Consider the following 27,478-nt stretch of genomic DNA (forward strand, 5'->3'; position numbering starts at 1 on the left):
CACATCAAAAACTCAGGCTAACTTTACATATTGAATGAAAATCATCCATCCAACAAAAGTATGAGCACAAAGTTTCACCAATCTAAACTATCAAATCCTTCATTCTTCTACATACATGAAATAAAATCTAAACTATGATGAGGGATAAGAACCATGCCAACTCCAAAATAAAAGAGTTAATCACCATCAATTCAAACAATGCATTACTTATTACTTTGGCAATTGTATGCAACAATTGCTTATCTCAACATGTTTTGCAACATACTCCTATGATTTACAAATAAGGGGCGAGTTCAATTTATAGGCTCCCCAATTACAATTAAATGGCCAGGATTGATTTCTAATCAACGACTGAGATTAAAACAACCTAACCCTAATTAGGGTTTCCCAAAATAGATCAAATATCTGTAGGATGAGAGACAAGTGGCACAAGATGCTATCTTTTAGGATCGCACCCCCTTCTTCTACTGAGAGGTAGTGTGTTCAATGAACCTGGACATGTTGACTTGAATTCCCCAATTTGTGTCGAAAAATTTGCCTTAGTATGGAAATTTGTTTGGAATACTCTTCTTGCCGCCAATTTATGTTGTACATGGGAGCTTGTCTTTGACTCTTCAGAAATAAAATCCTTCAAGAAATCTTGAATTTCTTTCCATACTTCTGCTGAGTCTGAAGACTTTTCTTTCTTGATGCCCGAAGACTCTTCTAGGTGCCTTGTTTTTGGAGAAGAATTTGATTTATCTCCTCTTTATTTTCTTCTTTGTTCTTCTTCTTTCTTCATGTTTCCTGTCCAACATTTAGTCAAAATTTGATTCTTTTGGTTGTGGAAAATTCCACACTTAGTCATTTTTCATGTATCAAACCTCTATCCACCAGTTTGTTTGATTGACCTTTGATTTCATGTGCTTGTCAAATTTATTTTCTTGCTCGATTGTTGGTCTGATTTCATGTGAATTTGTCAAAATTAGTCATTCCTCATAGCGTGTCGGCTTGATGGTCTTTTTGTCTAATGGATCAAATTTGAGGTCCCTGATCCGACATCTTCACATATTTCATTTATGCCTTGGACAAATTCGTGTCTGAGTTTGATCAACTTGCTTGGACAACTTTCAGTCCTGTCTTATGTCCTGACTGTGAATGTACCAATTAATGTTTTCTCCCTCTTAGGCTGTCTTAAACCAGGAACTTGAATGTGTCTGACATATTAAGGTTTGTGTCTTGGAACAAATTTGTGTCGGTCTTTATGTCTTGGCATGCTTCATGTCAATTGGCTTGTCCTCGGACTTGGAATATTCTTGGACAATCATCCTTCATTTTTGATGGATCGGAAAAGTTCGGACAGTCACATGTCCTCTTGTCTTTGGCACATTTCAGAAATATAATCAGACAATTTGTCTTGCTCTTTGTCATGTCATTTTGGCAGGCTTCGGAAGTATGATTAGACAAATTGTCTTCCAATTTGTCAGGCCATCTTGTTCTTGGAAAGAAAAAATTCAAGCTTTGGATTGTTTGGCATGCTCGAAGGCTTTCCTCTTGGCAGGGCAAAGTTCACATATCCTTGGACAATTTTTTATTTGCTCAAATTTTGTGCTTAGTTTCTTTGGACAAAATCTTTCGACATGTCTTATTCCTCAGCAAATTTTGGATGACTTTCTTCCTTGGATATGAAAGGGCAGACTTTCCACATCTTTGGACAGATTTTGGTTGATGCTTCACTTCAAACTTGGAAGGTTATCACATGTATATCGGATATAAACAATCTTCCTCTTCCAAGGAGGGTGTAGAAATGATTAAAACTTCCTTGCTGACCATGATAGCAGCAGTTTGACAATGTGAGTTTAGATTACTTTTTTTTGATAGGGCAGAATTTATTCTTCCTCGGGCAAGTCCACTTTCAATTTGCTGTCTTGGACGATCTTTGATGAATTTTATTTTTTGGCAGATTTGAAAGATTTATGAGAAATCTTTTGTGCAGATTTGAATTCTTTTCCCAAGGTAGATTCAAAGATGATCAATGGTGAACTCAGAATTTTATCAGCAAACCTTGGTGATGGCGAACTTGAACCTTTTGAATGTCCCTTCAAACCCTTGGACCTGCTTTATTCTTCCTTTTGGAGATGTTCATGGTAGAATTTTCTCCTTCAAACTGTTATCAATGGTGAATGTAAGGAGAATATCATTTATCCAAACCCTTGATTTTGCTTTATTTCTCATCCAAATTCTTCTGAAAATTTGATAATCTAGTTGGATTTTGGAGCTACTTCCTCTGAATAATTTGAATTTTTTTCTTCAAACCCTTGAATTTATTTTACTTCTGCAAAGGTAATCTGATAATATGATCAGATTTTGGCATGAATCTAATAATCTTTATGCCTGAGAGCTGTTCACTTTGATTTCCAAACCTGTAGACATGGCAGATTTTGAAGTTGGATAATCTGATCATGCATTGAAGCTACTAGCTTCTCTCAACTTTGGTGAATTTTGACAGAGTTTTGATGCTTCCTTCTTTGCTATACAAACTTCTTCTTGGCAAACAAAGTATTAATGAATGGGCATCATGTCTTTATAGCTTCTTAGCAATTTCTAGAAGCTTTGTGTTTTATTCTATCTTTAGAAAATTGTAACCTTTTGCCTTCTTCAAGAAGGAAGCTTGGAAGATTCTCAAAAATTAGAAAGTTTTATTGTTTTATCCTCCCTCTAAGAAGTTGGAATTTATCCTTAGAAGCTTCCATCATGTTTTAGAAAGTTTTATTTGTTTTAATTCTCCTTCTAGAAATTCGAATTTGAGGAAGGCATGCCACAAATTTTTTTTTTGTGTGGCTTTAATTGCCAAGTCATCTTACTTGCCATTTTTATTTCTCTTGGAATGCCATATCATTTTTATTGCCAAGTCATCTTTTATTGTCAACTAGGAAATTAATATTTTTTTATTTTATGCCATCTTCAAGTGGGCCCTACATTCTTTCTCAAGCTTTGGTGAATTTTGCACATCTTCCTTATGCCATGTTTTTAAAGTGGACTTGGAAAGAATTTCTAGCTTGGACATGAGGTGCACTTTAAAAATTGTCAGACATTTTTGGTGCATGAATAAGCTTAACCTTAGGCAGGAGTTAAGTAATCCTTGCCATGAGTTAGTTAACCTTCGGTAGGAGTTTAATATTTGTCGGACAATTTTTTTTGGACAATTTTTAAATTGATCTTGCTCAAATTTCTTCCACATTTTAACTGATTGTCTGCCATTCTACCCTTGAACCTTGTTGAACTTGTCTGCCATTTTTATTTCTTTAACCTGGATGAAATTTTCGATGTGCCATTCCACTTGCCTTCTTTTGACTTGGTCAACAGTGTTCATGCCATGTTCATACCTTCTTGGTTCATCTGGACAAAAACCCTAATCTGGTTTTCCATTTTGCTTTTTGCACTTGGAGACCTCATTTTTGAAATCTGAGAACATGGGTAGGAATAATTCGGCATGGGGATCAAAACCCTAATCTCAAAAAAAGCAAAATTTTCAAACCCTTGCTTTTTACACAGAAGCAAAAAATTTCGAATCTGGAGACATGGGTAGGATTAGAATGACCTAAAGAACAAAACCCTAATCTTAGAAAAAAACAAAATTTTCGAAGCCCTGCTTTTTATATCTAGAGGCGAGATTTTCAAATTCTGATAAAATGGGTAGTAATTAAATAGCTCAAAGAACAAAACGCAGATGTTAGTTTTAAAAAAAGCAGAAAAAAGCAAAAATTTCTAGAAATAGCAGGTTGTCAGAAATGGCTCAAAGCAATTGTGATTGTTGTCCTTCAGACCTTCTGAACACTTTGGCAGCATTCAAATTCAATTCTGAGCATAAATTCTCAATCTGGCTTGGGATGAATTCTCAAAAACTCTAACTCCTCAGTGTAAAAAGACTAGGATTAGTAGATGCGATGCCAAAACAAAACCCTAAAAAGCAAAAAAAAAAAAGAAAAAAAGAAAAAAAGAAAAAAGGGGGTCCCCATTTGCAATGGGGCGATGTGTGAAATAGGTCACAACAGGTTCTAAGCAAAAACATGTTGGTAAGATAAAGTCTGAAACTTGAAAAATGCAAGGGAAAAGAGCAAGGGATGGATGAAAGATATGTCAAGATGGGAACGTCCTATATTTGAATAGAAATAAAGGAAACGATGGATTTGGGTAGAAGGCATTCCAAAAAGGGAAACTGTGAAACTTCGACATAAGCATAGTCCCTTAGAAATTCAAACATAAAAGCTCCATACTTTGAACTTTTCAAGATCCTTGAAACTTTTCACATGATTAGGCATGTGGGGAATGACAAAGGATAACACTTGGGCAAAATTAACAAATAGAGACACCTACAAAGATTTCTTAGATTGGTTATATGTGATGGACAAAATGAGGCCTAAGTGTAGAAAAGAGTTGAAACTCAAGCAAAATTGGACACTATTAGATTGAGTTCCAACACATACTTCACATAGTAACACATATATGTATGGAATGACACATGTTTCATTGGTTAGAGCAAAACAATTAGAGGGGCTATATATTGTAGGTTTATTGAGAATACATATTTTAGGTTTATTTAGAATAAATATTTTATTCGATTTTCCTCATAATAGGTTGCATTGACCTATAAATTTTTTCAACTTTAATGTATATGATTTTTTTAATGCACTGAAGTTTGAAGCACCTAAGTTCAAATTAGTTTGTTCATCCTATCATGGTAAAAAATGGTGCATCTTAAAAGCAATTTTTTTGCGATATTTATAGTTGTGACCAAAATTTATGTATTTCTTGGCACACACCGATATTTATGTTGTTCTAAATTGGCAAAGATAAATTCTAAAATGCAAGGGATCCTTTCCTAAATATCTAGGCAATGCAATGATGAACTTGCTAAATTTGACAAGATATTTTGTTATTGGTAGTATGACATATGTTAATAGAATAGTATCATTGATTTATTTCATTTGGTTTTAGCACTTATGTATTTGACAAATTTGGATTTTTTTGGTTCTTTTCATCTCTGATAAGGGAACCATGGCTGCAGGATGAAGTCGAAACACAACAACAATTGTCGAGGATGTCTTTTGTAGCATTAGCATGTGGGATTGGGATGCTTCTCCTTACAAAGGCATTTGGTACTGTAATGGTTCATGGTATGGCGAGAAATAAATTATAAACCCCTCTCTCCTCCCCAAAAAAGACAAAAATAAATTTTTGATACTGCTTTCTTTACAATTGATAAATCCTCTCAATTAACATCACATGTTTGGGATATTTTGTAATTTTTTAATTTGTTTTCTAAAACATTCATTTCTAATTGATTTTTTCAGCTTTTGTTGGCTTAAAGAATGCTAGTCTAGTTCCTGCAGCGAACACATATGTTCAGGTGAATATAGTGGTTAGGAGTTAACATTTTCTATGATAGCCTCACTTTTTTGGGTACAAGTGGTGTTTGCGTAGTTCTTTAAACTATACTATATGATTCTTGGATTCAATTGGGTAGTTTAAAGTCAATCTAAGTTAGCTCATATTTCATAAGGAGTGGTTCACAATAAACCATCTCCTATGGACATAAATGGTTTAGTAGGTATTTGTTGGATCTTGTCTGTCTTATGAAAGTTACATGTTCATACTTGGTAATACACCACCCCAACTGCTGATTTGCAAACTCTGAGTTTTGGAAAAAGTTTTTGGTTTTCTGTTTTTTTCTTTTTTTTTTGGGTTTTTGATGTTTTGCAAAGAAGTGAAAGCAATAAAGAAGTTTTTGGGATTTGGCTGATGCTTGCAATGGAATATGAAAATTCAAGAAATTTTACAACTACATAGAATTCAGAATTAAAGGAAAGTACTATTAAAATTAATTGACTGATTTTTATTAACTTCAATCTTCTAAAACATAACCATGCACAGCTGCTCAAATTCTGGAAATCTGATGCATTCCAAGAGTGCCAATTAGCTTGTCTTTAGGGTACAACTACACACAGTCTGACTTTTACATCAGCACTTAAATTCACTGCTTTTTGAACTGAAATGTATTGTCAAAACCCCAACTCCAGTTGAATGACTTCAATAACAGTCATAAATGATATGGATGGGTTGATTTGTTGTCGTAGACTGCTGTAGGCTACCGAGGTTTCCAATTTACTCAGATCTGCAATTAACTAACCCAAAACTGCCCTCCTATCAGTCTGATCCACTATTTTTTACCCTCACAAATGCTGGAAATGATGAATTTCTTTGCTAAGATACCCTTGGATGATCTTACACACCTGTAGGCATCAATTCTTCTAAGAGATTTCATTCTCAAAAGGGCTGATCTGCTGCACAAACTCCTGCTCAGAGCTCAAAACCCAAATGCTGCTGTAAAAATGAGTTAAAGAATGCCAAATTTCATCACCAAATGTTGCTTTATTCTAATCTTTCCTTGCTCATAGCCTTTTTAGGGTTCCAAAGTAATCTTTTGAAAGATTCCATTCCATGTACTTTATAAGATGCTCCCCCTCTAAGAATTCGAATCCCTTCATGAAGCTCCCCTTTTAAATTATTAGTGTAAATGATATTCAAATTTAAGTTCAAGTCTGAAGTTATATATATATTATTTTTCTTTACTGATATTTTCTGTTTCTTATGTCACAGGTTGCTGAAGATAACATTAATTATTTTGATGCATCTACAGCAGTCTATTGACATATACTTATAGTCTATGCTCACCGATCAAGGCATGCCTTGACTGGTCATGTCTTTTGACATGCCCGATCAAGACATGTCTTGATCTGTGCATAGGCACCGTTTCAGTTAATATGACCACATTAACATGTGTTATGCCGATAACTATTGGTCACGTCATTTATCCTTTATCGTGTGTTATACCGATAACTATCGGTCACGTTATTTACCATTTAACATGTTTAAACCGATAACCATTAATAGTCGGGGCACGTCAATATAGTCATCCAATAAATGATCGGGATAAAATATAATTCTTAAATAAGTGATCGGTATTAACATGCGTTTAGGATGATAGCTATTATAGTTATCATATGATAGCATCAATCCATGCTATCATATGATAGCTATGATAGTTATAAGTCTGGTCTGATCACAACATGAGTAATATCATTGATTATGCATATAAGATGATTATGACAAGTTCATTTATTTAATCATGAGGTCTATGTTTATATTGTAGTTATATCGATAAGGTAGATGATTGAATGAGAGATAAATGAAGTCTCTCATTCAATCATTTATCTTACCGAAGCTACTAAGTTTCAACACTCCCCCTTAGCTAGGGAAGATAACTAGAGACCTATGAAAATAAGCATCATATTTCTCATTATAAAATATATTACATGACTACATAATACAAAGGATCATATCACATATGCTCGTGACATGATGCATCATGTAATGAGTGACACAGGAATATATCACATCATCTCGAGATATAGATATCACATAACACGTGATATCACTTGAGAATGTTGAATTCCCTTATATCCAAGCTATGGCATGTGCACTAACATTACGTCACATAATCTCTACCATAACATGTCATGGCACATTCATGAGTCAGAGTGATATCAAGTCAGCATGATATCAACATTACAAGATCGTCACCTCATAATGTTTAATACAAGTGTTCATAGTCTAAAAGATCGTCACCTTTTAGAACTGTACACAAGGGTGGAGCCCATAAAGTCATAACACATTAAACATCTCATATACTACACATTAAACATCTCATATATTAGTACAAATTACAAAAATTGATTATAACTCAATCATACCAAGACCTTTTCTGAGGTGTTCAACTTTTACTCTGGCAAGAGGTTTGGTCAGTATGTCTGCTGTTTGGTCTCCTGTACTGATATGCTGTAACTGAATCACATTCCTGTCCACCACATCTCTCTACATAGTGATAAGGGATCTCAATGTGTTTGGTTCGATCATGAAATACAGGGTTTACGGAGAGTTTTATACAACTCTGATTGTCACAATGAATTATAGTAGGCTTCATTGGTTCTCCGAATAATCCCACAAGTAACTTCCGTAGCCATACAGCTTCTCGTGCAGCCATGGAAGCTGCGATATATTCAACTTCTGTAGAGCTTTGAGCTACTGAAGACTATTTCCTGCTAATTCAAGATATCATGGCTGAACCCAAGTTAAAGCAACACCCTGAGGTGCTTTTCCTGTCAGTCACACTTCCAGCCCAATCTGAATGAGTGAACCTGTGAAGATTCAAATCAATATTCTCATACTTGAGTCCATAGTTGAGAGTGCCTTGAAGGTATCTCATTATATGTTTTACTGCCATAAGATGAATCTCCTTAGGTTCACACATGAATTGACTCAAGGCATTTATTGGATAACAGATATCAGGTCTAGTATTGACTAGATACATTAATGGACCAATCATCTGTCTGTAGAGCGTAGTATCTACCAATGGGGAATCTGCTGCTGCCTCCTTTAGTTTGTGAAGATTAGTTTCCATGGGAGAAGTCATTGGTCTGCAGTTCATCATGCCAAATCTCTTCAATATGGCTAAGGTGTACTTCCCTTGATTAAGCACAATATTGTCAGAGTTTTGCCAAACTTCCAATCCAAGGAAGTAATGTAGAAGGCCTAAATCCTTCATATCAGACTCCTTCTCAAGGTCTTTCTTACATTGATCAATAAGGTGATCTTCTCCTGTAATCAAAAGATCATCAACATACAAGATCAATATCAACATATCACCTTTGATTCGTTTGAAGTATATATTTGGATCTGCATCATTCTTTGAGAATCCCAATCCCATGAGGTAGTTGTCAATTCTTTCATACCAGACCCTGGGGGCTTGTTTCAGTCCATATAGGGCTTTCTTTAATCTGCACACATGTGATTCTGCATTGTGGATCTCAAACCCTTCTGGCTGCTCTAAGTAGACTTCCTCCTCAATTTTCCCATTCAGGAAAGTAGTCTTTACATCCATCTGATGGACTTTCCATCCTTTAGCTGTTGCAATGGCTAGTACTGCTCTGACTGAGGTGTATCTAGCAACTGAAGCGAAAGTCTCATCATAGTCTATTCCCTCTTTTTGTGAGAACCCTCTGGCTACAAATCTGGCTTTATGTTTCTCTATGCTACCATCTGCAGCATGTTTGATTTTGAATAGCCACTTGGATGAAACAATGGATTTTCCTTTTGGTCTAGGAACAATTTCCCAAACATCATTGTTTAAGATGGATTGATATTCCTCTGACATGGCATCTTTCCATACTTGATGTTTAAGTGCTTCTGATACATTAGAAGGTTCTGATTTGGAGAGATCATTCATTAAGGCTACATAGCTAGTGAATCTTTGGGGCCTCTTACTTTCTCTAAAGGTCCCTGAAGGAGCTACAAAGTTCGTTGCATCTTCCATTGTTTTGTGAACCCATAGTGGTCTTTTCTTAGGGTTTTCCTGGTGTGAAATTTGAACTTCATTCTCATTCTCTTCTGAATACTCCCTTTGAACCGCAGGAATAGGATCCTTTTCTAGGTCTGAAGATGGAGCATAAGTTTTTGACTCAATAGAGTATCTAGCCCTATTGAAAGCTATGTCTTCTTCAAATATTACATCTCTACTAAGTTCAATATTACTATGTCCGGGTACAAATACCCTATAGGCTTTAGAAGTTTCACTATACCCAACAAAGATTCCTTTTATTCTAGAAGGTTCTAGTTTTGTTCTTTTCTCTTTAGGTATATGAATATAAACAGGGCATCCGAATATCTTAAAGTGGGTGATATCAGGTTTTATACTTGTGAAAACTTCTTCAGGAGTTTTATCTTCAATGTGGGAGTGAGGGCATCTATTTTGTATGTATACAACAATGTTGGAGGCTTCTGCCCAAAAATGAGTTTCTAAGTTTTGGTCAAGAAGCATGGCTTTGGCTGCCTCTACAATGGTTCTATTTTTTCTCTCAGCAACCCCATTTTGTTGGGGGTTGTAGGGGACAGTGAACTCCCTCTTAATCCTAGCATCTTTACAAAATTCTCTAAAAATGTCTGAGGTGCATTCCCTCCCATTATCAGTCCTCAATGTTTTTATTTTTCTTTCGGGAGAGTTTTTAGAGAGAGATTTGAATTCCTTAAATCTCTTGAGAATCTCTTCCGATTCTTTACGTTTAAGACAATAGATCCAGGTCTTCCTAGAGAAGTCATCAATGAATATTACATAGTAAAGGAACCCCCCTAATGATGGTACAAACATTGGCCCACATAGGTTAGAGTGAACTAGCTCTAAAACATTGTTTGTTTTTCTAGAACTATTTTGAAAATAACTCTTCGTATTTTTGCCTAGGGCACACCCCTTACATGTACCAGAATGGTATTGTTTTAACTTAGGCAAACCAATTACTAATTTTTCCATTTAACATAAAGCACGAAAGTTTAAATGACCTAATTTTCTATGCCAAATTTCATTTGAATCTGTAATCTCATGAAGGAGAGCTAGCTTAGATTTAGTACATACCTTGTATAAATAGCCTTTTCTATGTCCTAGGGTTGTAGCCTTCTTGATGGAAGAGTTTTGTGGCCATACTAGAACTTTACCATTCATGAATGTTATTCTGTACCCATCATCTTCAAGTGCAGATATGGATATTAAGTTCCTCTTGATGCCAGGAACGAATAGGACTCCAGTGAGTTGAAGAGACATGCTTGTCTTTAGCTTAATGGTGCAGGTACCGACGACTTTCACTGGATGTGCAAAGTCATCACCAATGGTTACTTCCTCATCGGTTTCTTCTACCATGGAACCCAATAATTCTTTATACCTAGTGATGTGTCTTGAAGACCCACTATCAATGGTGCAGGTGTTAGATTTATTGGATACTTGATTGGAGAGAGCAGAGTAGAATACATGCTTTTTGGAGTCATATTCTTCCCTTTTAACTTTTTCAAATGTAGCTTGTTGTTTGATTCTATCTAGACATCTTGCTGCACAGTGTCCATATTGATCACACCTAAAGCATTGAATGTGAGAGTTGTCTCTTTTAGATGACTTTTTCTCATGTCGGTTCTTTCTCTTCTTGAAATGTTTCTTCTTGTTTTTCTTGTTGGAGTTGGTATTTAAAACATGGAGATCTTCATCTATGTTCTTTTGTTTGATCCCCTTCTTATTTAGCCTTGACTCTTCTTGAAGACAATCTGCTCTTAGCCTATCAAATTTCGGATATTTAGCTCTTGCACTGATGCCTAGGACGAATGTCTTCCATGTACTAGGCAACCCATCTAGAGCAATGAGCGTTAGCTCTTTGCTCTGGATCTCATATCCAAGTGTTGCCAGTTCATCCCTTAGGGCTGATATCCGCATAAAGTATGCATTGATTGACTCCCCTTTGTTCATACTTATATGATTTATTTCCCTTTTTAGAGTCAGGGTTTTACTTGCATTATTTATCTCAAATGCACTTTCGAGTGCTTTGAACATATGATAGGCAGTTTCATGCTTTGTTATTATTAGCATGATGTGATTTCTTACTCCATCGACTATGATCTTCATAGCCTTTTCATTTCCCTCGATCCATGTTGATCTGTCAGGTTCATCCTCTGATTCTTTAGATTCAATTTTAACAAATGATTCAACCTTGTTTTCTTTTAGATTCATTTTAATTCTGAATTTCCACGTTGAGAAATTGACGCCTCCCTCAAGTCTGTCCTCAAATCTGATAGCATTAGCCATTTGAAATATGATGTTTATATCTTCGGTTTGAACTTCTCAAATTTGAATGCCTCAGGTTCGATCAGCGTGGCTCTAATACCATGTAAATGATATTCAAATTTAAGTTCAAGTCTGAAGTTATATATATATTATTTTTCTTTATTGATATTTTCTGTTTCTTATGTGCCTTGACTGGTCATGTCTTTTGACATGCCCGATCAAGACATGTCTTGATTGGTGCATAGGCACCGTTTCAGTTAATATTACCACATTAACATGTGTTATGCCGATAACTAGCAGTCACGTCATTTATCCTTTATTGTGTGTTATACCGATAACTATTGGTCACGTTATTTACCATTTAACATGTTTAAACCGATAACCATTAATAATTGGGGCACGTCAATGCAGTCATCCGATAAATGATCGGGATAAAATATAATTCTCAAATAAGTGATTGGTATTAACATGCAATTAGGATGATAGATATTATAGTTATCATATGATAGCTATGATAGTTATAAGTCTGGTCTGATCTGTTAATTTTGTAACTTGGTCGTACTATTTCATGCTTTCGATAAATATATATATATATATTAATTTGATTACATATAGTAATATGTTAACGTTAACTAATGATAAATAAAACCAAAGTTAACTTATCGTGTTTGACCAACGGTTACACCGTTCATGGTATCGGGTGGTAAAGCAATTCTCAAACAAGTCGCACTCCTTCCGATCGGGTAAGTAAACGGTGACTAGTTTATATACTGTGCTGAGAGGTACGTAGGGAAGAGATGTGTCTTCCCACGTGGGAAGAGATATCTCTTCACTACGTAACCCCTCATCCACTTATATAGCATGCTTACATTGAGGAGGATGTACACATCGAAATTGATAAGTGTGGTGCATCTTTAAAACACGCTATAGCAGATAAAATACAACTTTCTAATCATATCTCCATCTCTTCTATTTTGATCACAGAATTTTGAAAGAACTTAACATGGTATTAGAGCAAAGTTAAGGAAGATCATATTAAAATTCTGTAACGATCTCATAAACTTTCACCAAGCTCTTACTAAGATCACATTCTCATAATCCTAATGGCAACCGGAGTTAGGTTTGAAGATAGATTAGATGGAGCATCAAATTTTGTATCTTGGAAATTTAGGATCATGCTTGTTTTGAAAGAAAATAAAATTGACTCCCATGTCAAAAGCAAAATTCCTGAACCCTCTGATGATACAGAGAAAATTCAATGGAGCAAGGACAGTGAGAAGGCCCTTAAGATAATTGTGGATTTAGTAAGAGACCAAATTGTACCAGTTATTTCTAAATATGAGATGGCCTTTCAGATGTTCAAAGCACTAGTTGACATTTATGAAATCAACAACACTAGCAGGGCTCTCACCCTAAAGAATCAACTACACCATATAAAGATGAATAAAGGAGAAACAATTACATCCTATTTCTTGAGGATCATTGAGCTTAGGGATCAACTATCCACTATTGGACATCTAGTAGACAACAAAGAACTTGCTATGATGGCCCTAAATGGACTTCCTACCTCATGGGAATTGTTCATTCAAGGAATCAGTGCTCGTTCTAAATTTCCTAAGTTTGATAGATTGAAAACCGATTGCATTCAAGAGGAATCTTGTCTTGTCACAAGAGGAACAAAACAAAACAATGGTAATGAAGACATTCAAGTTCTAAACTCTAATTCCCACAAGAAAGGAAAGAAGAACTTTAAGAGAAAGAGGGACAACAACTCAAATGGGAAGAGGTCTTCAAAGAAGAAGAGAGACATTTCTGAAGTACAATGTTTCAGATGTGACCAATATGGGCACTATGCAATGAAGTGTCCAGACAGGATCAAACAACAAGCTTCAATGGCAAAAATTAAGAAAGGGAGTGATTCCGAGAAGCTAGTCTTTTACTCAACCCTCTCTAGTCAAGTCACCCCCAGTTTCAACACGAGTGATTGACAGCGGAGCATCTTGACACATTACTGGATTTCGTGAGAAAGTTCAAATGAAGAAGTGACAATTGGTGATGACTCAAATTATCCAGTTATGGGAATAGGAACCTGCAATATCAACCTAAAGTCAGGCATATCCCTACAGCTGACTGGAGTTCTATTTGTACCTGGTATAAAGAGAAACTTTGTCTCAAGTTCTGCACTTGAAGATAAGGGTTACAGATTAACCTTTATGGAAGGAAAGGTACTTGCTTGGCCAAAGAACTCCACCATCAAGAAAGCCCACACCATTGGAGTAAGACAAGGGAGCCTCTATAGACTTTGCACCACTCCATCTCTAGCCTTGGTTCATGAGACTCCAGATTCGAATGAACTTTGGCACAGAAGATTAGGGCACCTTCATTTCCATGCCCTATCTAAGATAGAGAAAATGGTGATCGGCTTACCCAAGCTAAGTCAAAAATCTGAAGAGCCTACAAAGGGTGTGCCTTGGAAAAGAATACTAAAGGGTCTTTTAATTCTAGCAATAGTAAATCCAAAAAATGTATTAGAATTAGTTCATTATGATTCATGTGGACCCATGTCTGTACCCTCATTAGGGGGATTTTTATATTATGTAATATTTGTAGATGATTATTCTAGGAAGACGTGGATATATTTTCTGAGGTACAAAGAGTCTAAAGAAATCCTTTCTAAATTTAAGGAGTTCAAAGCTCTTGCAGAAGATATGATAGGTAAGAAAATTATAACCTTAAGAATAGACAATGGGGGGGAATACACTTTTGATATGTTTCAAGATTATTGTATAAATGCTGGGATTAAAAGGGAGTTAACTGTACCTTATAACCCACAACAAAATGGGGTAGCTGAAAGAAAGAATAGGACTATAGTAGAAGCTGCTAGGGCTATGTTGTTTGACCAAAATATAGAAACCTCATTTTGGGCTGAAGCATCTAGGACAACTTTGTACATTCAAAATAGATGTCCTCATTCTCTTCTTGACAATAAAACCCTTGAAGAAGCCTTTAATGGCAACAAACCTGACATAAGTCATTTCCGGATCTTTGGGTGTCCAGTCTATATTCATGTCCCGAAAGAAAAGAGGTCAAAGTTAGAACCTTCTGGAAAGAAAGGAGTATTTGTTGGGTACAGTGAAACCTCTAAAGCCTACAAAATATACATACCTGGTCAAAGACAAATTGAACTAAGCAGAGATGTCATCTTTGAGGAAGACATAGCATTCAGGAGGTCCAAAAGCTCTAATGAATTAGAACACCAAGATCCTCCTACAAGCTTGGATGAGGATTCCACCCTTGAGATTTAGAGGGAGACCCCTGAAGATGCTGAACATGAAGTTCAAGGCTTACCTTTAGAAGAAAATTATCCCGAAACTAGGAAGAGACCACTTTGGGCTAAAAAGATGCTTCAAGAAGCTGAAAATTATGCTGCTCCAAAGGGGACCTTCAGAGAAAGTAAGAGACCTAACCTATTTTCCAGTTATACTGCCTTGATGAGTGAGATCATGATGCAGAACTTTCTTGTGTTGGAGATGCGCTCAAGCATCAAGTTTGGAAAGATGCTATGTCAGAAGAGTATCAGTCAATTCTGAAAAATGATGTCTGGGATATTGTGCCTAGGCCTAAAGGCAAATTTGTGGTATCTTCTAAATGGCTCTTCAAAATAAAAAATGCAACAGATGGCAGCATTGAGAAGCACAAAGTAAGGTTTGTTGCCAGAGGTTTCTCACAGAAAGAAGGTATTGACTATGAAGAGACATTTGCTCCTGTTGCCAGATACACTTCTGTCCAAGCAGTTCTGGCTATTGCAGTATCTAAAGGATGGAAGTCCATCAAATGGATGTCAAGACTGCTTATCTGAATGGTAAGATTGAAGAAGAAGTTTATTTGGAGCAACCTGAAGGTTTTGTGATTCATAAAGTTGAATCACATGTCTGTAGATTAAAGAAAGCTCTTTATGGACTGAAACAAGCCCCTAGAGCATGGTATGAAAGAATTGATCACTGTCTCTTGGAATTAGGGTTTTTCAATAATGAAGCAGATCCAAATCTCTACTACAAGGTAATCAATGATGAATTATTAGTTCTTATTATTTATGTTGATGATCTACTAATCACAGGAGAGGATAATTGTGTTTCTCGATGTAAGAAAGAATTAGCCTCTGAGTTTGATATGAAAGATTTAGGAATTCTTCACTACTTCCTTGGATTGGAAGTTTGGCAGCAGGCAGATGGTATAATCCTTAATCAAGGAAAATACACCATTAATATAATCAAGAGATTTAGAGTGTTGGATTGTAGATCCATGACCACAACTATGGAGACAAATCTGCACAAGCTAAAGGAAACAACTGCAGAATCAGAGTTTGCAGATCCTACACTCTACAGACAGATTATTGGAACTCTGATGCATTTGGTAAACACAAGACCTGATATATGTTATGCTGTAAATGCACTAAGTTAGTTCATGGGTGAACCCAAGGAAATACATCTTGTTGCTGCAAATCATATTCTGAGATATCTTCGAGGAACTATTGGTTTTGGTTTGAAATATAAACATGTAGAACTTGACCTACATGGATTCACTGATTCTGATTGGCCTGGAAGCATAGTTGACGGGAAAAACACATCAGGATGTTGCTTTAGTTTAGGATCAGGAATGATCTCATGGATATGTAGAAAACAGTCTTCAGTTGCTCAAAGTTCTACAGAAGCTGAATACATTGCAGCCTCCATGGGAGCAAGAGAAGCTGTATGGCTTCAAAAATTGCTTGTAGGACTGTTTGGTCAGCTCTTAAATCCTATTGTCATCTACTGTGACAATCAGAGTTGCATCAAGCTTTCAATGAATCCAGTATTTCATGACAGGTCTAAACACATTGAGATTCCTTATCACTATGTTCGAGATATGGTGGAAAGGAATGTGATCCGATTGAATTATATTAGTATAGGTGATCAGATTGCAGAGATTCTTACCAAGCCTCTCTCCAAGATCAAGATTGAACACTTTAGAGATAATCTTGGTATGGTTGAAAATGTTATTTAATTTTGAGATAGAGTGTCATTTATTTTGATATACTAATATATTTAAAGATGTTTAGTGTGTAAACTCTTTTATTTGTCATGTGTGCGACTCCATGACTGCATGAACCTTCTGTGAACATTATTGAAGGGTGACGAATTTTCAATAATGAACACTTGTTTCAAATTGATATTGTAAGGTGACGATTTTGCAATTATCAATTTAACTATCTTGATGGATATCATGTGACTTGATATTTGTTGACATGTCATGATAGTATATATATCTTTGAGACATTATGGTAGATATCTGCTGGTTGATATCATTAAATAAACCATAATTATGATAGAGATCTTCATGGTGAATATTATGAACATAATATTCGTGGACATGCCATGAAATCATTATTAGTATGGTAGGCATCATGTGACTTGATGCCAGTGCACATACCTTACTTGATAACTATGAGTTATGGTGAGTATCATGAGACTTGATATTCATTGTTGAACCATATCTCTGAATATCACTATGGTGTGATATCTCCTCTCTTCACAATCAATGGATGAATTGTGATGTTTTTTCTAACATGAAATATGTCCTCCCTAGTTAAGCGGTAGTGTTAATTTTGTAACGTCGGTCGTACTATTTCATGCTTCCGATATATATATATATATATATTAATTTGATTACATATACTAATATGTTAATGTTAACTAATGATAAATAAAACCAAAGTTAACTTATTGCGTTTGACCAACGGTTACACCGTTCATGGTATCGGGTGGTAAAGCGATTCTCAAACAAGTCGCACTCCTTCCGATCGGGTAAGTAAACGGTGACTAGTTTATATACTGTGGTGAGAGGTACGTAGGGAAAAGATGTGTTTTCCCACGTGGGAAGACATATCTCTTCACTACGTAACCCCTCATCCACTTATATAGCATGCTTACATTGAGGAGGATGTACACACCGAAATTGATAAGTGTGGTGCATCTTTAAAACACGCTATAGCAGATAAAATACAACTTTCAGATCATATCTCCATCTCTTCTATTTTGATCACAGAATTTTGAAAGAACTTAACATGATCACAGCATGAGTAATATCATCGATTATGCATATAAGATGATTATGACAAGTTCATTTATTGAATCATGAGGTCTATGTTTATATTGTAGTTATATCGATAAGGTAGATGATTGAATGAGAGATAAATGAAGTCTCTCATTCAATCATTTATCTTACCAAAGCTACTAAGTTTCAACAATTAGAAAGTCTTCTTACCTTTTATATTAAGTTGTTTTAAAAACAGCTTTTAAGGGTCCTAGGGTTCATGCCACTAGGTGGTCCCCCTTTATTATTTTAAGTTTTTTTTTTCAAAACAACTTGTTATGTCTCCTAGGGACCATGACCCATGGTGGCCCACTTTATTTGTTACTTTATTAATTTAACATAAAGTAACTTTATTAAATTAATACTTTATTATGATTATTTAAATATTAAAGTCATCTCCTTAATATTTTAACCCCTCATTCGGAATCCATCAACTGGCCACCCAAACTGAAAATTGATGGTGCCACTAGTCCCCGGGGTGATGACTGGACATAGTGCTCCAACTGTCACTTTCCCCTAAAAAATAGGGATCCTCCCCAAAAACTAAGGAACTGTCTTTGATAATTGAAATTTTCTCCACTGGCTCCCTACCTATCTTCTCGACATCCTAGTGGGTCCACGGGTGACTACCAATCTGCTCCTAAAAAATAGGAACCTCCCTAAAATTAAGGAGACCGTTTCCGAACAACTAAGGATGCTCCCAGTGTCTTCTGGTATGCTATTCCACATGCTTTGGGTGAACTAATAGTCACTCCCTAAAAAATAGGAGCCCTTCCTAAAAAATAGGAAACTGGCCCAAAGCTCTAGAAATGCCTCATATGCCTCCCCAAAGTCTCCTGTCTGTATGAGTAAGTCCCCTGTCCACTGAATTAGCCTACGGGGACTCGTATCAATAGGCTAATCCTGCTAGAGCACACCTGCCTTAGGGAGGGGACATTACATATCACAGATCATTACTAGTAGTAGGAAAGTGCAATATTGCAACATCATTCAGCATTCCTTGAGCTTGATAAGTTTCATCTTCATGAACAATTATGTAAGTCCCTTTGAAGGTACATTAAACACATCACACCATTGAAGCTATCCAACACATCAAGACCTGACGTTGTAAACCTTGGAGTCGTCTCAAGTGATCCTTTTCGTCTTCAGCATTTGAGAAGTCTTTGTTCAAGAGAGGATAGAGTATTCAATACTTTATTCTGTGTTCGATCGTGCATGAAAAACACGTCAACAAGTAAGCTTTGTAGTACTCTTTTGATTTTTGATGTCTCTTTTTAATCCTTCATTTCTTGAATATATTTGCTCAGTAAGTTAGAAATCAATTGTTAATGAATTATCAAATGGAATAATTTATGGATCAAAACCTAGCTCAAAAGCTGCAAGCAACTCATTTGTGTTAGAAATAGAAGTACCCGCGAGTTTAATAAGTACTTGCCAAGTTTTAAAACTATGGTATAAGCTTCCCTACTCTATTTATTGGTCATTATAGTTTTGAACTTAATTTTGGCTTTCATTGTTTATAGGTTTGGTTGTAACTGTTTGCATAAATATATTATTTATTCTTGGATGTTTTTAGGCTTGTTTATACTTTATATGACAAAATCTGATCAAAGAATAGATATAATTTTACAGATTCGAGGCTTAGCATGGCCAGCAGTCCTTATTGGTATGGTTGCTCAAAGTGCAAGGCATGTGCCAATTTGCTTTTGTTTGGAATATTATCTTGAACTGTGCTTCATTTTGTCTTTATTTATATTGAGTAATTTACTTGGCTTGATTTAAAAATTTGACATTGACCTGTAATTTTTTTATGATGTAATAGGAAATTTTGTGGTGTCAACAAGAATTGATAAATAAGATGAAGATTGAAAATAGGTCTTAATTTGAGCAAAGAAAAGAAATGAGAGAAAGAGGCATATGCCTCATGGAGAGAGTATTGTATTATATAGCTGTCGGAAATTGTAGTTACTTCAATCTCGCTAATGACCTACAACAACCTCATTGATGATCACTAACCACTTATTGCATATAAGTGTAAACATTGACAACTTCATATGATTTGGTTAATATATTCTTATACTCCCTTAATTTCTACTTTGGAAATGACACCAAGATTGTCCCAAAATTAGAGAAAGAAAACACCATCAAGAGGCTTAGTTGTTGAATCAATAAGTTGCTCCTGAGAAGTGAAAAAATGAAAGGAAATATCTTCACAATTCACCAATTGTCAAAGATAGTAATGGTGAATCTTGATGCATTTGGTGTGAGAAAGGTACTCTTGATACTTACTATCATAGAAAAGAGGAATAATAGTATGCTGAAGAAGCTGAAATTTTGTCAAAATTCTCTCTAAGCAAATTGCATCACATTTATTTTGTATTCAACTTAAATTGAAGATAAAGCAATGCTTCGTTAAAATTTACTTTACTGCGACACCACTTTTGAAGCCAAGGAAAAAATGCACATAGTAGTATCTTGAAAGAGCATAGCATGGGAAAAAGACTTGCTTATGATATGATGACCCCTTCCTAAATTCACCCTAAAAACATAAATTAGCAATAATTTTAGGATTTAGGAATAGGAGTTCATCCTTTATACAAATTGACTTTTTCCCATATTATCCAACCGTAGTTAATACTATGCATACCTATCAATCATTTACTTATGCCAATAATGAAACATTAAAATATTTTCTGTGAAAGACCCTTGGCTATTCAAGTGTGAATTTGCTGTCTAATCCTTGAAGGAATATTGTCAAACACTTCTTATGCAACCTCTATGTGGGTTGGTCTGTAATTTCAGTCTGATTTGTTTGCTAAAATAGACATTGAATTCAATTTGAATGCTTGCAATTAACACTACAATGTCTAAGCAATGAGCTGGATGCAAAAGCAACTTTCCTTTGACCTTTCAAAAGCATGTAAATGAATTTTACAGGCAAAATGCATTCCTACAGCCAATGGACATTTTGTTGAACAATTGGCATGCAAACTTTGAATATGGACATATTATCAAATAATTGGCCTGCAACTAATTCCTCCTTTATTATAAGAAATTGCCAAATACAATAGAACATGTAGTTGCCAAAACTAGTGGTTTGCATTCATGAATCAACTATAATGATAGGTCTGATATTAAAAAGACATCTACAGCAGCAATTCTCTCATGATGGCATATGATCAATGCACTAAGAAATATGCATAAAAACCTGGCATAAAGAGCTTGTGTGAATTGCAGATGAATGGCAGACCTGATCAGCATTGTCCAACAATTCTAAGATCCACTCAATGAAGAATCACACCTCCCAATTGCAAATTCGCACCAGCCCTAAGTAGTACGACTGTGTAGGTTGTATGGCTGGGCAAAGGAAGATTGTACAGCCAAAATGTAGCCGCCAATGTCCACAATCTTGGGCGTCTTGATGCTGTTATCTATTAAGAACCTTCCCCTCTTCTAATCCACTGAAAACTGATGAATTACTTGTAGATTTGAAGCACAATTAGAGTTCCTAATGTGAAGCCCTCCTGTAGACCAAATTCAGAAGATATTTCACTCCCTCAAATGGTCGCACATTGAAGATTATCTGTTCTCCAATGGCTGCTTGCACGTTGAAAACCTTGGCTTTCGCTTACAAAGAGAAATTCATGAAGACAAAATGCAATAATGATGTCTTGGTTCGATTTCCAAAGGCTTTTATATATTCTCCTTGAAGGGGGTCAAATTTCTCCTAAAAAGCACAATTTTAACTCATTAAACATCTTTAATGTTGGCATAATAACTTAATTTCACCCCTTGGCCTAGGCACCTCACTTAAATAATCAATTGGCCCCTTTTTAATGATGTAAAGACCCCTTCTTTATGAAATATTAATAACTTTTTAATATAACATTAAATGCCTTATTATAATTAATTATTAATAAAGTGTTCACTTTATTAATAATTAAATAATCACAACTCCCCAAATAATCTTTATTTCTCAATTTTGTCTGCACCCGGATGTTAACCATTTTATCCTCTATATGTGCAACTACCGACTTACTAAAAATAGAAAGGGTCCCCCTCTATGTAACTCTGACTTACTATAAATAGTAAGTAATGCATACGGAGTCCTGGAGACCTCAAATGAAAGCCAAAACTGCTAACCCCTGAACACTGGAGATGATACAAGCCTCAAATGACCCTCTAACCATCCTCATTAGCCTACGAGGGTCAAAATAATAGGCTAATCATCCAAAAATCCATGTCTGCTAAAATGGGGACATTACAGTCCGCCCTTCCTGAAATTCCTTGTCCCCAAGCAATCTCGTTTGCAAATAAACTCCTCCACTTGGATCCCAAGTGAAGACCTGTGCAATGTCCCTGCTGTCACCAAACAACTCCCGTAACACTGGCACATCAATCTGATCCTGTTGAATCAACTCATCCTCGCCATCTGGTGTCATTGGAGTAAGAGTCTTGAAGTTGTAAGTGCAAGATAGACCCCCTTGGTGTTTGGAGGAAGGTAGTGAGGGGTGCAGAGGGTTAGTGCAGACCCTTTACAAGCTATTGTGGCCCTTGGGTAGGGCAAATCATCAAGAACTTTATGACTGTCCCTAGATAGTGTGTGGCTGTCCTAGTGAACAAATGAAGACTGAGATTTGGGGAGTATGATGAAATGAATAATCTTATTATGTGGTGGACATCTGAGATAGGGTTGTAGTGATCCTTGGCAACTTTTAAAGGGGTTTGGAGGCAGGGAATAAGTGGAAACAAATCATATCTTGCCGATTGTCCTAAGTGACTTGGCTGTCACAATCATTGTTGTCAATCATCTGTATGTTGCAAATGGGGTTCACATAAAAGTCTTTTATTATTCAGAGACAAGTATAAACAGTGTGTCAACCTTGTGAAATTTTCTCCTAACAAAGCCTAAGGATTTTAGGGCTTTAGGAAATATTTTGTGGTGTCTCTTGTCCATCAAATGGGCAGTATAGTTTGGTAGGGATTGATTTGTGTCAAGTAAGAGCAAGTGAGAACTTTGGGATTACAAAGTTGATTTTGTGGCATTCTCTCATGTTCTCAAAACAATGTAATCAACATGTCCAAGGTGATATCCAAGGTCTAAGGGATTTCCAAACCTATGTGCGAGGGCTCAAACTTGTAGCGGTTTAGGATGGAGACTAGTAAGTATGCCCTAGTGAGTTGTTGTGTATGTTGAGTTTGCCATTGTGACTTACCCCCTACCTCTGCATCCTGCTATCATGGTTATGCTAGTTTGAAGAGCAACCCACATTTCAAGCATTCAAGAAAACATCAAGAAACATTTGAGAAATCTACGGTCTTTGCTATGGTATTAATTTTTATCATTTGATTTTATGCATAGGTCTTAGGCTTTATTGGACGAGTGTGAATGTGAATTTGGATCTTGCATTGCACTTTTTTCCACTTTATTTAGTTTCACATCTTCATCCTTCACAAGTATGAAGACAAGTATGATTAATTGTACCTAGCTTTGAAATCAGTTTTCAATGGTAGAATTTTAGCACTAACAACCATGAGCTTATCTGTCCTTAACAACAAATTTGTCCCCCTTTTACATGCACTTAGGGACCCTCATTGTTCCTTTATGGGTATGTCATATTTTATGACTGTCACGGGTCTAGGGTTTCAAGAAATGAAAGAAAACCCTTTCTAAACTTTGTAATACACTAATACCCAAAAATTCTACCCCAAGCATGTTCAATATCTTCGTAACCTTATCTTGCTCCCCATCTAGTCTTTAATGTCTTGAACTGCATATCTGTTAGAGCATCTTTAAAGTCTTGAACTTAATTGCATATTTGGCTAAATTCATACATGTGTTCTTATGAGTCTTAATCCCCATCTAGTTTTTACACTGCATATTTGGAGGAGCTAGTCCTTAAGGTCTTGAACTTAACTACATCCTTCACCTCAACTTTAAATTCACATTCAGTGTTTTCAGATACAATGCATGCTTTATAAATGTCTCACCTGTGCTATCTCTAAAAGCTGAAACATGATTATTTATTGATTTTCTGATAAAACAACTATTTGGCTATATTGATGCGTGTTTTTTTTTAGACTTTCTCCCCATTTGTTGCACACTACATATCTAGATAATCTAGATTTTAAGGCCTTGGCTTAACCACTCCCCTTAAAATTAGAGTTATATTTACAGTGGCTTGTAAAAGTAAAACAAGACTACTAATTTATGAGTGCCAAACTGAGGTTTACCTAAGCCATAGCTTAACTATTTTATACAATTATATATTGCTGTATAATTTACTGTCCACTTTTAGACTAGTTAATTAAAAATAAAATGTTGGTGCCAAAGTCACTGCTCATAGGTTCCCACTTCCCACTGTTGCCACTTTGAAATCCTAAGAAGGAGAATAGGTGTGCTCCCAAATTACAATTTTCTGTTCCTGTTAATCTCTCTTGAAGAAAGAATCTACTCAATTCATTAAAATCTCCTTGCCAGTAATGTTAGTTCTCCAATCACTAAATTTTGAACCTATACAATGAGGACCCCTCCAAAGCAATAGTAGCATACAAACACTAGTAAAAATATTTCTTAGAAATACAACAAAGAAAACAACAGATGCCCTCTCATACAGTTCATATTCATTTCCTTAAGATTAAACAAACTTTTGTTCAAATAAGGAAGCAGGTGTGGTATCATAGTAAAGGCATACAATAAAGAATACGTGTGTAGCATCTGAAAGTAACTTCAACATGCTTCCCCAAGCTTGAAATACAAATTCATAGAACTGCACAACTATTACATAAGTTTTCACTTTTTGGTTTTTCAACTTTCAAATATCTGAATGTAATAACTTATGCTTTTGAGGTTTTGTAGGAAACATACAGGTTGTGATTTTCACATTGCCATACTAGACTACAATGAAACTGCACTACTTTGAAAGGTTACTTCTATGGATTTACTACTAAAACCAATCTGTGTACATTGTGATTACCAACACTTCATATACTCCAAAGCAAAAGAACATGTATATTGGTATTATCTTTCATGTTTTCATGCTTTGTAGGTCTCCAAGATTCATTGGCACATGCAAATGGTGCCTGTTGGTATGATATTGGTCATGTATCAGACCTAGTGCAGCATTGAGGGCAGATTTGAAGTTGTAAGTGCAAGATAGACCCCCTTGGTGTTTGGAGGAAGGTAGTGAGGGGCGCAGAGGGTTAGTGCAAACCCTTTACAAGCTATTGTGGCCCTTGGGTAGGGCAAATCATCAAGAACTTTATGACTGTCCCTAGATAGTGTGTGGCTGTCCTAGTGAAAAAATGAAGACTGAGTTTTTGGGAGTATGATGAAATGAATAATCTTATTATGTGGTGGACATCTGAGATAGGGTTGTAGTGATCCTTGGAAACTTTTAAAGGGGTTTGGAGGCCCTAATAAGTGGAAACAAATCATATCTTGCCGATTGTCCTAAGTGACTTGGCTATCACAGTCATTGTTGTCAACCATCTGTCAATTCTCCCAACACTATTATACAACCTTCATGCATTGCCATACATTCTCAAAATAATGTTACACAACCTTCACTAGAATTTTTCACTTAAGAAGGTCTCTCACCAATGAATTTAGGGATTCTTGGACTATTAAGGTTTAACAATTTTTTGATAGTTTTTGAAAGCAATTCCTACAATCCTTTGTGTAGAAACAACAACGTTCTATATGTCCATGCATCAATGAGAGAGGTTTAGGATTTTCATTTAGCAACATGATTGATAGAGATACCAAGAATGAAATTGCAAGGAAGATCTAATATTTATGAATGAAATCGCAAATCAGTCTAAGTTACATGTTTGATATCTTACTTATATCATGGCAACATAAAATGTATATATGGACTCAACAGACCTCTTTGCTTGTTTATTTGAGAATGTTGCTCGGAATTAATAGGTGAATGATACATTGATCTACACATGAATCACTTGTACTTTCCCGATACTTTCATCCCTTGGTCAAGGCCGCATACCCCCTTACACTTGAATATTATTTCCACCCTCATGATTACTTGAAGTCCATTCTCAAATCACACTAAATGACAATAGTTAGTACAAAATAGTGACCATAGCCAAGGAAGCCCAAATTTACTCATACTCAACATAATAAGAAATATCTAAATCATCTGGACCATTATTCATAACATAACCTCTTTTTCACATCATGGAAGGCCAAAATTACAAGGATCATGCTTCTGCGAAGGAGCCATTGTTCAGAGCCACCAAACTATCAACAAGAGTAGAAGCTATTAGGCTCATACAATTTTAGGACATATAAAGAGTTGAATAAGAAGCGAGATCATGAAGCATACAATAGAGAGGTATTCATGGAATAGACATCTGAAAACATCTCATTCATGAAGTAACAAAATGCTAAAGAAAATGACAAGTAATAAAAAAACTTACAAGGATGAGGCATATTCATAACTTTTGCTGTCTCGCCTTGGATATCAACACTAAAAGCAACTCATATTGTTCGTGTACATACAAGACAATATGGGAGTTCATTATACCCAGCAACTTGTGGTGTTGTTGTTCATGTTGGCTCTGTTGGACCTTGCAATTAAGATTCAATATACATTATATAATAAGTTTAACTGTGCAACATAATGAAATATTTAAAAGTGTGTTATCTTGTTGAGCTTCGCTTGGTTTCGAGAATAGTTTAATATTTTCTACTTAATAGGGCCAACCACGTGAAGGTGGAAGCTCATTTGGCCCCTCCCCCCCCCTAACATCACTCTAAATTCCCCGTTAACATCTTATAACATTCATTCATTCATTCTTTCTACCATTAATAAAATATAGCATTCATTCATTAATATCACATAACGTTCATTAACACATAACATTGATTAACATTAATTAACATGCAACATTCATCAATATTAATTAACACATCATCCATAACCATTAATTAGCACATAATTACATTCACTAACACATAAAAATCAGTCATTATCAAATAAGTTAGATTACAATCATTTCTTTTTTTGTTTTTTCTTTGAAGCTATGAAAAGACTAAGTGGACATCAGTTTCTTCATCATTTCCCCCCTCTGCAGATGTTCCGCCAACTGCTCGTGATCTCGATGTATGCCTAGTCCTATATTGAGGACGAGGACACTGAAGCGAAGGGGGGTCCTCTGCAATAACAAAGAAATGGGTTAAATTCAAAAAAAAAAAATTTATTGTTACATGTATTTCATTAATTTAGAGAACATAACTGTTGCGCTCTTTACCTGATGGGGCCACATCATTTTGTCTAGCCTCAACCTCAACATGCTGAACACCCTCTAGATCATCTGGAGTTGAAATAATAAAGGTTACATTAATGCTGAACACCAATTGCAATTATATTTGTTTAAAGGAATAACAGTGGTCCTCTTTACCTGAGTGGGGAACATCACGTTCCTGATGTTGTGTACCCAGATCATGCTCCACTTGGTCACCACCGACTACATGCTCTAAAATATTAACAAAAAAGGTTACATTAATTACTACTCTAATTACAAATTAAGATGTTTAATTGTATTAATAGCTAAATAAATAAATTTGAATAGCAAATGAATACCTCCACTATTGGGATGCACATCCGGACCTTCATGTGTAGGTGGTGT

The 27,478-nt window shown here is 35.7% G+C and overlaps 1 protein-coding gene across 1 annotated transcript in view; it reads left to right on the forward strand.

The window, feature by feature from the left end:
- LOC131070134 (protein DETOXIFICATION 46, chloroplastic) overlaps positions 1–27,478 on the forward strand; it is a 239,690-nt gene that overhangs the window by 83,675 nt on the left and 128,537 nt on the right. Inside the window, exons 3-5 of the mRNA XM_058005669.2 lie at positions 5,048–5,156; positions 5,334–5,389; positions 19,460–19,515. Of these exons, the coding sequence (XP_057861652.2) occupies positions 5,048–5,156; positions 5,334–5,389; positions 19,460–19,515 (221 nt within the window). The remainder of the gene's footprint in view (positions 1–5,047; positions 5,157–5,333; positions 5,390–19,459; positions 19,516–27,478) is intronic.

Source organism: Cryptomeria japonica, chromosome 1, assembly GCF_030272615.1.
Source record: "Cryptomeria japonica chromosome 1, Sugi_1.0, whole genome shotgun sequence".
Lineage (NCBI taxonomy): Eukaryota > Viridiplantae > Streptophyta > Pinopsida > Cupressales > Cupressaceae > Cryptomeria > Cryptomeria japonica.